This window comes from Anneissia japonica, unplaced genomic scaffold (assembly GCF_011630105.1).
Source record: "Anneissia japonica isolate Jap-2015-1 unplaced genomic scaffold, ASM1163010v1 scaffold287711_len853857_cov187, whole genome shotgun sequence".
NCBI classification, from domain to species: Eukaryota; Metazoa; Echinodermata; class Crinoidea; order Comatulida; family Comatulidae; genus Anneissia; species Anneissia japonica.
This window is the reverse complement of record NW_022753410.1, coordinates 671,357-685,991: the sequence shown is the minus strand read 5'-3', so window position 1 is coordinate 685,991 and position 14,635 is coordinate 671,357. Positions and strand designations below refer to the sequence as shown.

Below are 14,635 nucleotides of genomic sequence, written 5' to 3'. Positions count from 1 at the left end.
ACAGTAAATTTAATTTTTGGCCACAAAAATAAAAACTTTTGTAGTAAATGTCCATAAATCATTGAAACTGTTTATACATTTTAACTTGTAACTTATTTAATGTTGGTAATTTATGTGGTTCTTTTTTGAGACAACTATACAAATACATATTTATCTGGTGAAGAGCGATACCTGGAAACATTTGTGTACTAAATAAAACTACTTTTGGCAACACTAGACGCCTCTCCAGAGTTTTAGTATGTTTGCAGATGCAGCCTTGAAGTTTTATATATATTTACATAGTTGTCTCAGGTACTATTAAATGAACAATTTCAATTTCAATTTAATTTTAGGTTATATTATATTTTATTCATGGCAGTATATCTTTGCTGATATTACCCATGTGGTAAACCTTGGAAAAACCTCAAACATTAAATTGAAACATTGAATTGCCCATTATGGAAGGAACAAATAAGTTAACAACTTCCACTGAGGCACTCAAAACAAATTAGGTATTGCTTATTTGCAGACTTTTTACTATGACATTCATATAAATGGATTAGCAGCCAATTTAAGGGTCTATGCAATGAAAATAGTAAGAGTATTATAGTAGGCCTATATGCAATGTATTATTGGTGATAAAAAGTATTTTGTCTTTCCTAATTTTTATTCAAATTTAGTACAAGCACTACAAATATTAATGTTTTTTTTATAATCACTCACTAAAACGTACTGTAGGTTTCAATATAGAACTGATTATGTACAATATTGTTACACCATATTAATGTTGTTCTTCAGGCAGTCTACTACAGTATGTACATATTCACTGATATATTCTATATGATCGATGGTGCGGAAATTACTGCAATACGACTATCGCAAATCTGTGATGTTTTCAATGTAAACAGTGGTTAATTCATTCTTACTCTGCTGGTACAACAGAGAGTGATTTTTCAATCAAAGGATCTTGTGAAGCTCTCTAGGCTTATAGAATGGAATTTGTTGTAGAGTTTGCACGATTTGAACATTATTACTTCACTGACACTTCAATTGTTCAGAAAAAAAAATTATCAGTCTCCTAGGCAGCACCGTCCAAATTCTATATTTCTTCTCCCTCCCCACCTTCCTCTTGCGGATAATTCTAAACGCAGCATTGCATAGTACTATTCAACTAGGCACTCACTAAACTCATGGGTGGAGGGAAGCAATGCAGATTTAGGTGCCTTGCCCAGGGACATGGGCAACTGTTTGGCCACAAACTAGCCTCTCACTTCCAGCTTCGAAGCTAAATAAATATTATTATTATTATGTTTAATAATGCTATTTTGTGAAAATATGTTGTGTGCCATGTTCTATAATAGTGTTGCATCTGATATTGAACCTTGTTTAGTTACTACGGTATATAAAATAACTTTACATAGTTATTCATCCAATTCGTATAATCATATGTCTGCCATACACCGAAATCTAGAGAAGGCGGCTATTCTAAAATACATAGCTCTGTTCTCTTATGATATGGTATGGTATAGTACTGTACACCTTAAAACCCTCAAATATTCAATGAACTACACAGAATCAGTGCCAGATTTAGAGGAAGGGACCAAACCAGCCCTCCCTTCAGAAAGTTAAAAAAAAAAGGACAGAGCTTGAACTAGAAAATATTTTCCTCAGAAGATGCATTAATATTCCAGTAGTCTTTACATAGACATTTGGATTTGTTATTATTACTATACTAGTTTGAAGTATAAAAATCAATATGTTTTTCTTTGGATATCAGGTAATTAATTTATATCCATATTTCTTTTAATGTTTTAAATAGGAAATTGTAATTTCCTACATAAATGACAAATAAAAGGATTTTGAAATACGGATTTTCAAAACATATTGGTCATCAGGTGTTCTAGAATTAACAGCTTGATGATCTGCACTAAATATTGCATAAAAAATATTATAAATATATTGTTACTGGCAAGGTTTCACATTTAGGACGCGATTATTTCTGATAACACATTATTGGAGTTTTTCTATTTTTCTACCAATTTTGACGTATTTTTTTATCACATTTTTTGGTGGTTTTACAGGCTTCTTTGAAGTCAGCACCATCATAAGCCATCACCTGGGAATCTTATTTAATAAAGTTTGTTTTCGCCTAGTATTCTTGCGATTTTTTAATTTTAAATTTATCTACAGGTTTTAGATCATTTGATACAATTTATATTGTGATAAAATGTTTCTACTAAAATACAAAAACCTTATTTAATAATCCCTCCCAATTTAAGCACCTATATTGACAATGGAATAACCCATACAAATTTTTGTGACACAAACTAAAAAAATGCGAACATAAATAGACTCCTCTCAAATAAATTATCTATTGTAAGAATAAGCACAAATAATAAGAAATTCAATGAAGTGTTGATCACATACAGATCGGTGTTAAAAGGTCCATGACAGGCTTTGAGAGCCAACAAAATGCGAGTGCATTACAAATTTACTGTGAGCATCGGTATCTACCTATGTAAAAAAATATTCTTAAGAATTTCATGTCATCATAGTGTATTGTGCAAGCACAAATACATTCAATGCTACAATTTATCAAAACAAGAATGCATTTATATTGTTTATATCTTGCAAACATGATGCCTATTACTCACATGTTTTCTTTTTGTGTTTTTTTTTTCTAAACATCAAACCTGCATACACTAATTAGTTTAACTAAATTATACATAAACTTTAGACAAAATTTTAATTTTATGGCATAAACAAATTTTAATATACTACAGTATTATCATTATTATTATTAATGTATTAAGTAACTATATTCTAACTGTTTTAATTAATTATTATTAATATTATTCTACATATAATATTTATTTATTCCTGAGGATGAACAAATAAAGTTAGTTGCAATGGCTTGTATCACAACTTTTGTTTCTTACTTATATCAAACTTATCGATAAACCCCATAATTTCTACACACCCAAGTTTAAATTGTTGAAGTTATACTGTCATGACTATTAAAACACAAACAAAGCTCTTTAAAAATATAATTTAAAAAGTCTACTGAGGTAAGAGAGAATGAATCTTAGAAGAAAAAAAAATAGTGCATGAAATACTACAACTAAAATACAGACGTGCCGCACACTGGCATGCAAAATACTTGTGTGCAAAATAATCGCGTGCAAAATACTCGCGTGCTGAGTACACATATCAAATAGGCATGATGTGTGAAGCATTCAGTCGACAGCTGAAAAGAAATTACAGGTCGGAGGTTAGGAATACCTTTCTGCCGTTTATCCGCATATACTCTTCAAACGCAGCTTTAATACGACTTTATCGGTGGAAATATCAAAGGAAAGAAAAACGAAAAAGAAAAATCATAAATCAGGCACGCTATATAATGTAATATTTTTTTTTTGCTTCTAAACACAGCACAACATTAAATAATGACAGCACACAAAATAAACAAATTAAAATTTATACCTAATTTGCTGAAAATAAATTTCTTGCAGAGTAATATATTGTAAGTCATAAATGTGTCAGTAAATTGACAATCTCACATCATGAATACTTTTGAGCCCACTCATAATCTATACTCATTAAAAGTGTAAAGATCCTGTGTGATCTCTATCTCTGACTGGTTGACATGTATTCTTATGCATATTATGATGTAAACTTGAGAGATTTCCACTAAAATAAAATTACTATGCTAACATAAAAAACGTTTTAAAACTACATTTAGATGACTAAACAATTTTTAAATATTAACAAGAAGTAAATTATATTTTCAGCAAACTAGGTACAGTACTCTAGATTACAAAAAAACTCCTTATAAATTAAATATTTCCTACAAATATTATATTTATGGATTAGGTGCAGTATGATGAATTCAAAATAAGGGAAGCTTCATTCATGGTTCATATAATTTAGTCAGGTCACAGCAACTAACTGATATTTGTCATAATGTTATAGGTATGTGTTTATTGATGTTATTATAATTATTTATTATTATTATTATTAATATTTATTATTAATGTTACATTTTATACATAAAAATGTTAAAAGTGAGTAGTAATCATTTAATGATTAAAAACTGCTAATTTTTATTTTGAATAATTAATATGTTTCTACTGTCATCCAACTTGTTAGGGTAGTATAAAGGCACATTTTCCTAATGAGAAATGCATTATACAAATGTTTATCTAAATTGGTTATTTTATTTAATCATCAGTGATATAAAAACCTTGAAACAGTGTGTCGCACAAATATATTATTTACAATTGGTATGTGTGTTGCCGTGTTTGTCTCTAGATACAGTAAAACACAATCAGCGGGTATGACAATAACCGGCTGACACAACAGGGGTCCAGGGCATTAAGATCCTAATGCCTACAAAAACTGGGCAATTTTGGTTATTTTTTTAGGTTCTTCACAAATATTTCAGATTGTACTGTATAATGCGTCTAAAGAATTTTGTTAAACATTTTCTTTTTGGGTACAAGTTGAGGTTGACAGGGCAGAAATGTCTTGCCTCGTTAGGTGGGGATGGGGGTGGGGGCTGTTTCATCCCCCTGCCTCTGCAACTGGTATGGACGTAGAGCTGGTATTAATTGATACAAAATATAAAATTTTCACTAATTATTATGTCTTTCTGAAGGCCACATCTGCAGTCAATATTTTTATCGTCATTCTTTTTTTTTTTATTATTATCAAATTAAAGGACAAAAATAAATAATACCTTCCTATAGTGTTTGAATTAATTATACAGTTCGCTTACATTGTCATTTAATCCATTTTAATTATTTTTTTTTGTGTAAAAAGTCTTCAGTCAGCAAAAACCGAATTGCTTTCTTATGTCTCATTGAAGGAAGTTGATGACTTATTTGATCCATTCAAATGAGCAATTTAAATTATAATTTAATTTTCTTTGACTTCTTTCCAGACAGTACAGTATACCTTTAAGCATATGTGTTTACATGTCTGTCTGTTATTGTGGTACCTGATATGCAGACACATGATGTTATGCTAATAGTCATAGGAGAAATGACCCTAGAAAAAAATCTATGCTGGGTGAGTTTTCGTAGCCAGCTAATGAGTAATTTCCCAATTAAGTGGGTATTAAGTATATTGTAATGTGTTGTGTCATGGAAGTTATACCTCCATCTGGAAGGGATAGAAATAACGTGTGCACATGTGTAATAATCTCAGAGTGGAAAAAAAAAACATAGTGTGCAGTTTGCGATCAATACGTGAGCACACATATGTTAATTATGTTGTAGACGAATGTGTGTACACATGGTGCATACAAAGATATACATTTTTGCATGTTCCAGTCAAATATTTTATGCATTTTTGAGAAATTGTTATCATGCAAAACATGATCAGGAAGTAAAGCCAACTTACATAGGCAATGTTACTATCTTCACACAGAAAATGCTCCTCTCAATGGTTGGTACATGCATCATGTGTGATAATATCACGTTTTGAGAGCATGTCTTCTTCAGATACACCTACTGTAAGATGACGAATGGGCTCATCTTGGAATCACGTCATGCCATAATGTAGTATTAATAGCTGAAGTTGCTTTGCAGCTAATTTGCATAATATACACATGTGCACTGAATAAATTAGCATTCCATGCCCTGCATTATTACTTATGTGTGGGAGTGTAGCACATGAGGAATTAAATAGATTTTATTACAGGTTACATTTTAAAGAATTACTAATTTTTTAACTCACTTTAAAGAAACTTATTTTTTTTTTATTATTGAACTTAGATCACATCTTATCTATTCTAGTAACATGTAATTTATAATTCTTTTTTTCTAATTTAAATTTTGCTTGTGGAATGTGCTTTATAAAAATGCATTACTATAAATGTTCATTCAAAATTCAAGGTGGGATGTAAATGATTTGTAAAATTGAAATGAAATTAATTTTCTATAAAGGTTCTGATGTGAGTAAATGTGAATAAAAATACCTAAATTTAGAAATCTGATGGTTCTTTAATTTAGAAAGAACCAAAAACCATGCACAGGTTGTAATAGCCTACTTCATAACCTAAATCATATACAGACTAAAGTAATCATTTTCCAACATGCTCAATCATTCTTTACCTCACTTCTGAGCGTGTCCGAAACTTTCTCGGCCGTGGAATATATGACGGTTTAAAGACTTTGTAGGACTAGACGAGAAAATGAAGAGATACATGTAGAACAAAGATAACACTGTGTAATAGATGGAGAGAGCAAAAGAATGAAGCATTGAGCTGTGCAACACAAGCAAGCAAAGATAATCACAGCAAATTCAGTCAATAGATAGCTTCCATAAATAGCACAAATTCATACATTATTCTACGACGACAAAATCCAACATTTAATATTATTAAACATGCAAGCATTCTATGGGTCATTTCAGGTCAATGACCCCTCTCAATGTAAAGAATTAATGTGTATCTTATGGGCCACATACATAGCATATTTCAATAAAAACAAAATAATTCATAAAATATTGATACAAATAGTAAATGAATTACTAATTTGGTCAAGAATTAGTTAATATAAATTTGTCTTATTTCCAACTTCAAATACGTATACAGTAACATAATGTCTATAGGATATTCTATGCTAATAGAAACAAGTATCTAAACATAATTTATCAATACTTTAAAAAAATTATCTACTTCTAAATAATACGTATTATTACAAATGAGGATGAGGTAAATGAACTGAAAATACAAATTAAAATATAAACTTAAAAAATAAAAATATATTAAAAATATATAAATATTTATTTTCTGATATTTAAAAAAAAATTAATGATAACGGACATAAAAATAAATAGAAATCATTAATGAATGGAAACAAAAATGAAATCTACAACTATAATTATTATAAGCGTACACATAATTAATGGAGATTAGAGCATCATAGGTTAGAAGAAGCTTCATCTAGCTGCTTATAAGTTATAACAACATGGTAAGCCTTTGTTTGATTATTCTTTGTTGCATTTTTTTTTTTACTGCCTTTGTTGTTTCAGACAGAGAGGAAACTGTATTTCATTACCACGTGTGTTAAAAAGATATCTTGCATATAGGTTTTAGTAATTCATGCCATGGAGAGATAACAAAAGTTATGTTTAAAATATTTGTTTCTTTAATATTTGAATTGTAATTTAATCATGTTATAATGTACTTTCCATCCTGCTAAGGAATAATACGTTGCTGTTTAATTGAACGGAAATAAACTTGTCTCATTATGTTAGTCTTTAAAAAAAATCTTCAAACTGGAAGGCAATTATCTTATGAACCAAAGGTATTTGATTAAGTTTGTTTGGAAAAACGGAAATGATTAAACAAATAAGAGAGAAAAAATGGTTTCCAAGGGATAACGTGTATAAAAGCTGCATGGACCAGCTTATTTCATTACAAAATAAATTCAGAAATGTTATAATTTTATGATGATGAGGCCCTACTTGGTCTGTCTGATTTGGAATATATTATTTTAAGTCAGCAAACAGAGATAGAACAAGAAAATTATAAGGGGTTGGTTGGGACGGTGGTTGTGATTACAGATTTCAACCTTTGAATCAGAGTTGAAATCTAACATGGTCTGTTTCACTTGCGTTATAGAAGCAAGATGGCAAGCATTTGTCTGTCTCTCGCCACCCTGTAATACATAGGATTTACATAGAAGGATCTAATTGAATATAAGGGTCTGATATAAGTGCATTATACTGGTCTGATGTATATTGAATTGCACTGCATTACGGGCATTTGCCTTGGCATACTGCCCAAACTGAAGGAGTTTGCACTTTTGCATGACGTTCAATATTGATGGTGGGCCACAGAGGCTCATGAGAAGTGTGTGAAGTGAATCCAATCACTCGGGGTAATTAACAATGCAAATATTTCGACAAAAAATGGTTTTCAAATTAATAAAGGTACAAGATAGGCTTAAGTATGGTGGAAGAGATTTGGCGCAGTGGGAATGGTCTGGTTTCCCAACCTCGAGGTCGGGGTTTCAATCCTTCGCTGTGCATTTCGCTTGTGTCCTTGTGGCAAGGCGCTTTATCACCCAGTTGCATCAATAGGTACCAGAAAATTGCTGGGAGTAAACCTGTGGTGGACTAGTATCCCACCCAGAATGAATAACACAATCTCATTTGCTTCACGCTACAGAAACTAGGGATAAGCTCCAACACTTATGAGCCTCAAGGCCGGCAAGGAGTTACTTCCTTAAAATACTACTTAAATACTTCACATTATTATTAAATGTAGACGTATATAATTAAATTATTTGCGTTTACATTATTATTAAATGTAAACGCAAATAATTTAATTATATACAGGAAAACAGATAAATAAAAACTATATAAAAATATTGATATAATCTAACTAGAATAAAAAAAACCTCAACATTTTCTGTATTGTTACATGAGAAAGGTCTATGATAATAAAATTAGACGAAAAACATCTGATCAAATATAAATTAATCTTGATGGCACTACCACTGCTGGCTATTAAGGTAAAATAAAAATAAAGTCTTTGGAAAGGCTTTATGCGACATGAAATAAATATCAGAAATTCTGTCAAGTTTGATTTATTGATATTTATAACATTGCGCTAAAATTAATAAAGCTTGTAGGATGTAGAGACGTGACAGTAAGATATACACGAGATGGTAAATTTCTAACAGAAAATTCATGATGGAATTTCCCAGATGAGTAAAAAAATAGGATAATCATTAATTTTATTATGGAGGCTTTTTATTTTTATGCCAATATCACCCTTTGGGTTGTTTGCTGGTGCATTGATATTCAAAGTAAAATGCATAATTTACATAAAACAATAGAAATGGAAAAAATACAAGAGTGTTTATATATATATATATATATATATATATAAACAAAAATTTTAAAATATATTTGTTTTAAATATTTGGCCTAATATCTACATTAAACATTAGATGTTCAATGATGAGTTTAAGAAAACCATTAAAAAAAAACTCTATATAGGTTTATAATATGTAGTGAAAATAATATACAATAGCACGATTTTAATGGGACAAATATAATTTTGAGATCTAGATGTATTTTCCATTGAGATTTCAGTCAAATATCCTTGATTACCATTTGACTGCTCTCTCTAACTACTGTAAGCTGTAGGGCCATGCTAATATACTTCCATGGATTTTAGTGATTATCATAATAATTATAATATCAATAAAAATAATGACTACGCATTTCCTTTGGGTGGTACCACAGTTAACATCCAAGATTGCTTTGAAATGCCTTTGTGGATTTGGATCATGATGAAGGATAGCTTATCAACAGTATACAAGTTTCCTTATAAGTAGGCTATCTCACACACTGCTGAATCCAAGTTCATCCTTCTGTTACTTGAACATGTAAACATCCTTAACTTTTTCTATTTACAATTGACTATGATGAATACAGCTATATATTACACTAGACGACTATACACAAACAGTATTGTAATGTTGCATTAGAGATGGACAAAGATCCATAAATCTTCAAGAGGGACAGGATAGGAGGAAGGTTCAAAATATATCCCTAGGAATGGATTTTTACTTTTTATTAGCCCAATTGTTTTCACATTATCAAAAGTAAATGAAAGTGTTTTAAATTTTTTTAATATGGATAAAATAAACACATCTATAGTTTTCAAACACAAGGGAATGAGATATAGCATAAAAGAATGATAGAAAAATTATTGCAACTCATAAAATAATAGGAGCAATGATGAATGAAAATAAAAAGGATAGAGATTAGATGTAGTAAAAATAATTTTTTAAACAAAAAGCAAATAAATAATTAAAAATGATGATAATAAAACAATTAAAAATAAGTCAACTTGTCAACATATATTATATGCTTTCTAACAAAATACCTCATTTAATATGAATAAAAAATTATTCGATCTGATGATAATGAGCACAAAGGAATGCATTAGAATAGTGGCCAAGGACAAAGATATAACTACGAAAAATGAAATATGAATTGACCAATCACTGATCTCAACTGATGGAAAGAGAGGTCATGTGACAAGGTACCAATTAAAAACAACCTTTATATCATTATGCTATTGAAATAGAAGAAACCTGCTTAAGATTAAAGAAAAAAATAAAACAAAATGGAGGATGTAACCTGTATTCTAAAATAATTGCAAGTGGTTCATGTTTTAGCAAGCAATAAGAACATAGTTTATTCTGAAGTATCTAATTACCACCTGAAGGAGCAGACAACTACATCTAGACATAAAATGATCGGTTACATTTTTTTCTATCAAAATAAAAAAAAAACCATAGAAGCAGCAGAGGCTACAGAAATCCAATCGGTTCTGAAATTGGAGTACTGTATATTTGCATGCCTAGGTTTGGCCAAGGCCTAGCTACAACTGTGTGACATAGTCATCTTTGTAAACGAAAGCCTAAGGGTATTTCACTCACTATCTTTTTTAATATGGACAAAAGCATTTTTCTTTTTCATTACTGGTAATTGAACTTTTATCAGGTTAATCATACTCATAATACAGATTGATATGGCCTTGTATTAATCAGGTTAAGAATACTACAGTATTCTAAAACATACCAGACACAATTCCACCCTAAAAAATAGATAAGTAATAGGACAGGGCCATGACGTCAGCGAACCAGAGGACTTCAAATGCAGGGCCTCAATAATTATTTGTAGTTGATATGTATTTACAACATTTAATTACTTATTATTAATAGCCCATGTTAGTATAGTAAGCTGGAATAAATATTTTCTGCTGAAATAGTAAAAAATTATACATTTGGCTTTATATTATTGGGCAAATTATATTTTTTTTTAAAACCAAGTATAATTTACCATAAAATAATCAAGAGTAGGCCTGGGTTATGAGAACAGCGCACTGAAGGGTGAGGGAGGTTCTAGAATAGGGTCCTTGACCAAAATTTGTGGTTGTATGTGTTTCAAATATCATTTAGATGCATACACATATTAGCACATGTTTTTCAACTCCTTATGCAGTTACTATTCCATGTTTAAAAAGTAAAAATGATATACTGTAGTTTTTTTTTTTGTAAAATGGTAAAAACGGATCTGATTTAAATAATAATGATTATGAATCATGCATGTGGTATATCAGGGAAAAGTTGCACCGGAAATGTACTCTCTTCCCTCATCCTAAAACAATAAAGAGAACATTTATTAATGCAAATAGTCTTTTCTTCTTTAAATGATAAAACTCTGCATAAAGGCTAAAGTTCCCTTTTATCATACCTCACATTTATCACTTTTAGAAAGGGCCTATTACTAACAATGTTGCATAAGTTACCGGTACATACAGTACTGCAACATATAAAGTGCTATATGGTGCCCAGTATAACAGCAAAACACAGTTTCTACGATATCTATGTGAATAATACATATTTCACCCTTCTAAAAAAACGAACAAAAAATAGTGACAAATTAGTATTGCAATACTTAACAGATTGTGTGCGAAAAAAATACAGGGTACAGTGACTTACAATGATAGGAAGGTCAGCTTGAACCCCGACGTCATGCTTGGTGACAGGAATTTTGACCACATCGTTCTGTAATGATTGGAATTCCAGCTGAATAGAACATAAAAAATAACATTATTGTTATTAATTTTCATGGATTATATTTGGGAGAAACTTTAAGATTGCTGGCCCTGTGTACATTACAATTCAGCCTATTAAAAAAAAAGAGAAGAACCTACACACTAACCTTTCAAATATTATTATTAATGGGATATGTTATTATTCAGTATAGCACAGGTAGTTTGTACATTAAGTATTCATGGTGCTTGTTCATTCATAAGCATCTTGTTCAGTGGATGCATGTACATAAATTTACAATGCATAACCTCCTTCATTCTGTGTGGGTTAGGATTCCTAACCCACAAATAATTTAACACCAACAAATTTTATTCTGAATCATTTGCAACCAATATTTGATACAGCTTTCTACTCCTGGATTGACAGAGACAGCTAGAAATATAAGTGAACAGTGTAGAATTCAACCCCCTTTCCCAAACGTAAGTCAGAATGCTTGAAATGAAACCAAAGCCCCAATCGCTCAACATAGCGGGGCTGATGTGGACCTCGGCAAGTAAACTTAAGAAAAACTTAAGATCTTATTATTGTTTTTTGCTTCCCAAGTACAGAAATGATTAATGACAGCTAAGTGAATGATGGAGAGCCTCTAACAAGTTCAAGAACTAATTACTCCAGTTTTCCTTTGATTTAAGTAATGAGATAGTGTTTCAAATTTGCATAATACATTGTCCTGACGACACTATGTCTGCTATCATACTCAAAGCACCGTCCATTCGCATTAACATGCATATTTTATAGCCGACGAAGAGTGGCTTACTTCTGAAATAGTACGGTGAACAGGATGAAGAGAACGGTAAATGAGGACTTGTATATTTTGAGATTAATAGGCAGTGTAAAGTGACTTTTCATAGAGGCATATATTCAGCGATTTGTTGATGAAATATGTATAGTGCAGAATACTGTAGTTATTAACAAACACAACTCAGCTAGTATATATTTTGATTTAGAAGATAACAATTTGTATTAAGTACTTTAAGTCCATCATTTTTGTCTATAAACAATAGAATTTTCCTAGAGCTATAGACCTATATTCAGTGATGGAGCTACGAGGCTATCCCCCAATTTGGAAGAATTCCCCCCACCCCACCGTTGGGGAGAAAAACCACAAATCGTCAGGGAGGAAAAAAAATTATATGTAGTATTTTCTACATAATTAAATAGACTTTAAAAATGATTAAATAAGCCTTTAAAATCCCTAAATTATCATACTTTTGGGGGATTCGCTCCCTGGAACACTTGAAAGATTTTGAGCGACGTCCGACCATTCCCACTTTGCTCTCATCGGGAGAATCAGCCAAAACCACCCACCCTTATGAGTACCCCCCCTTCCCATTGGGGAAATCCTAGTGCCGCCACTGCTTATATTATTTGTCAGAACTCTATCCTTTAAGATATAAAGCTATGGTAGTTACATAGCTTTTAATATCTTCCTTTCAGTATAGTAAGTCAGGAACATATCATTAATTATGCAAGGATTAATAATGATGGCTTTACTATTATGGCTTCCAATCACAGTCGATTATATTGGGCTCTCATTAGCCATCTGTCTGTACAATGTAGTGCAAGCCCAGTCGCTCAAGCCCAGTCGGCCAAATACTGCCATATATACAAGATTATAATATTCTAAATTAGAAAAACCTTTACAAATAAAAGACAAATTACATGTTAAATAAAGAAAGTGAGCCAATAATTTGGTTTAGAATATCGAGAAAAGCAGGCAAGATAGCCTACTGATAAAGAATACAGAAAAAACTAATAGGTCTTAAACAATAATTGTAGAAAAACCTTTGTAAATGAAAGACAAACTACCTTTTAAATGAAGAACTGTGAGCCAATAATTTGGTTTATAATATTGAGAAAAGCAGGCAAGATAGCCTACTTATAAAGAATGCAGAAAAAAACTGGATTATACAGTACATGCTATTATGTTGTGATAGATGTAAACATTCTATATTCGTCACATATTGACTTATTTTAGTGATTAATATGACCTCTTTATATTACATTTTATTACGTTATACTTAGTGAACATACAGTACCCCTTTGCATCAGCCACAACCACTGAAATGGTAAGTTCCACTTACCTTCAACAATTATATATATATACTGAATATTTTCATTGTACTATTCTAACATAATTTGAATTAATGAATGCTCATGCATGTGTTGCTTTTGCAGTGCTACAAGTCCTTGTCTAATATTTTGTAGATATGCAAAATTATTTCTTTACGATATTTTACCTAACATAAAAGGGAACTCAAAAAATGTCAATAACGGTAAGGCGTTTAAAAGAATGACGCTACGATATATTTCTTTCAGATCTGTGTACGCGTCTCGAGAGGAAATCATCACATTTGGTTCTTACTCAAATTAATATAAAATGATATTATAGTATAATACAAACAATAACACTAAAACAATTTATACAATAACAATAAGAACTTAAATACTCCTCTTACGAGTTCTTCATGTAGCCTAGTAACCGTCTTGTCCGTCTCTTCAATCTGTTTCTTCATTGCATTTAATTCTGTTTTCAGTTGCACATTTTCCTGCAACAAATTTAAACAATATAATTCTTTATCATCAGTATTTTAATTTTATTTTTTTAAATGCTTATCCCTTGTTGTGTACAGTAACTATTTTGTATAATTATTGTTGAATGTATTTTTATTTTCAAACAATGGTTAATAGTAAAAATGTGAGTGGACAGAAAAGGCCCCTAAATATCAGATGACATTCTGGGCTTTAAAACAATAGTTCAAATAAAAATATAAATACAAAAGTAATATATTCAGAATTATATATATATATATATATATATATATATACTTTTTTATTTGTGTTGAATACATCCTTTCATTTTATTTAATTATGTTGATTTATTAATTATTCAACCATTCAATGATTTCTATACTTATTCCACCAACAGCAACACACACTTCCAGGATAAAACCAACTTTAACAAACAAAAAGAAAGCCCTCTGTTATGTACTGATCCCTAGGTCAAA

The 14,635-nt window shown here is 30.7% G+C and overlaps 1 protein-coding gene across 3 annotated transcripts in view; it reads right to left on the bottom strand.

The window, feature by feature from the left end:
• LOC117122893 (AT-rich interactive domain-containing protein 1A-like) overlaps positions 1-14,197 on the bottom strand; it is a 23,570-nt gene extending 9,373 nt beyond the window's left edge. The window contains exons 1-4 of one of the 3 annotated variants that reach the window (XM_033268664.1): positions 14,087-14,197; positions 11,514-11,600; positions 6,096-6,163; positions 3,262-3,310 (exon numbers count right to left, since the gene is read on the bottom strand). In XM_033268664.1, coding sequence (XP_033124555.1) covers positions 3,262-3,310; positions 6,096-6,163; positions 11,514-11,600; positions 14,087-14,143 — 261 coding nt within the window. In that variant the 5' untranslated portion in view covers positions 14,144-14,197. The remainder of the gene's footprint in view (positions 1-3,261; positions 3,311-6,095; positions 6,164-11,513; positions 11,601-14,086) is intronic. The other 2 variants (XM_033268665.1, XM_033268666.1) reach the window with 2 other exon arrangements.
• Between the last annotated feature and the right edge of the window lie 438 nt (positions 14,198-14,635).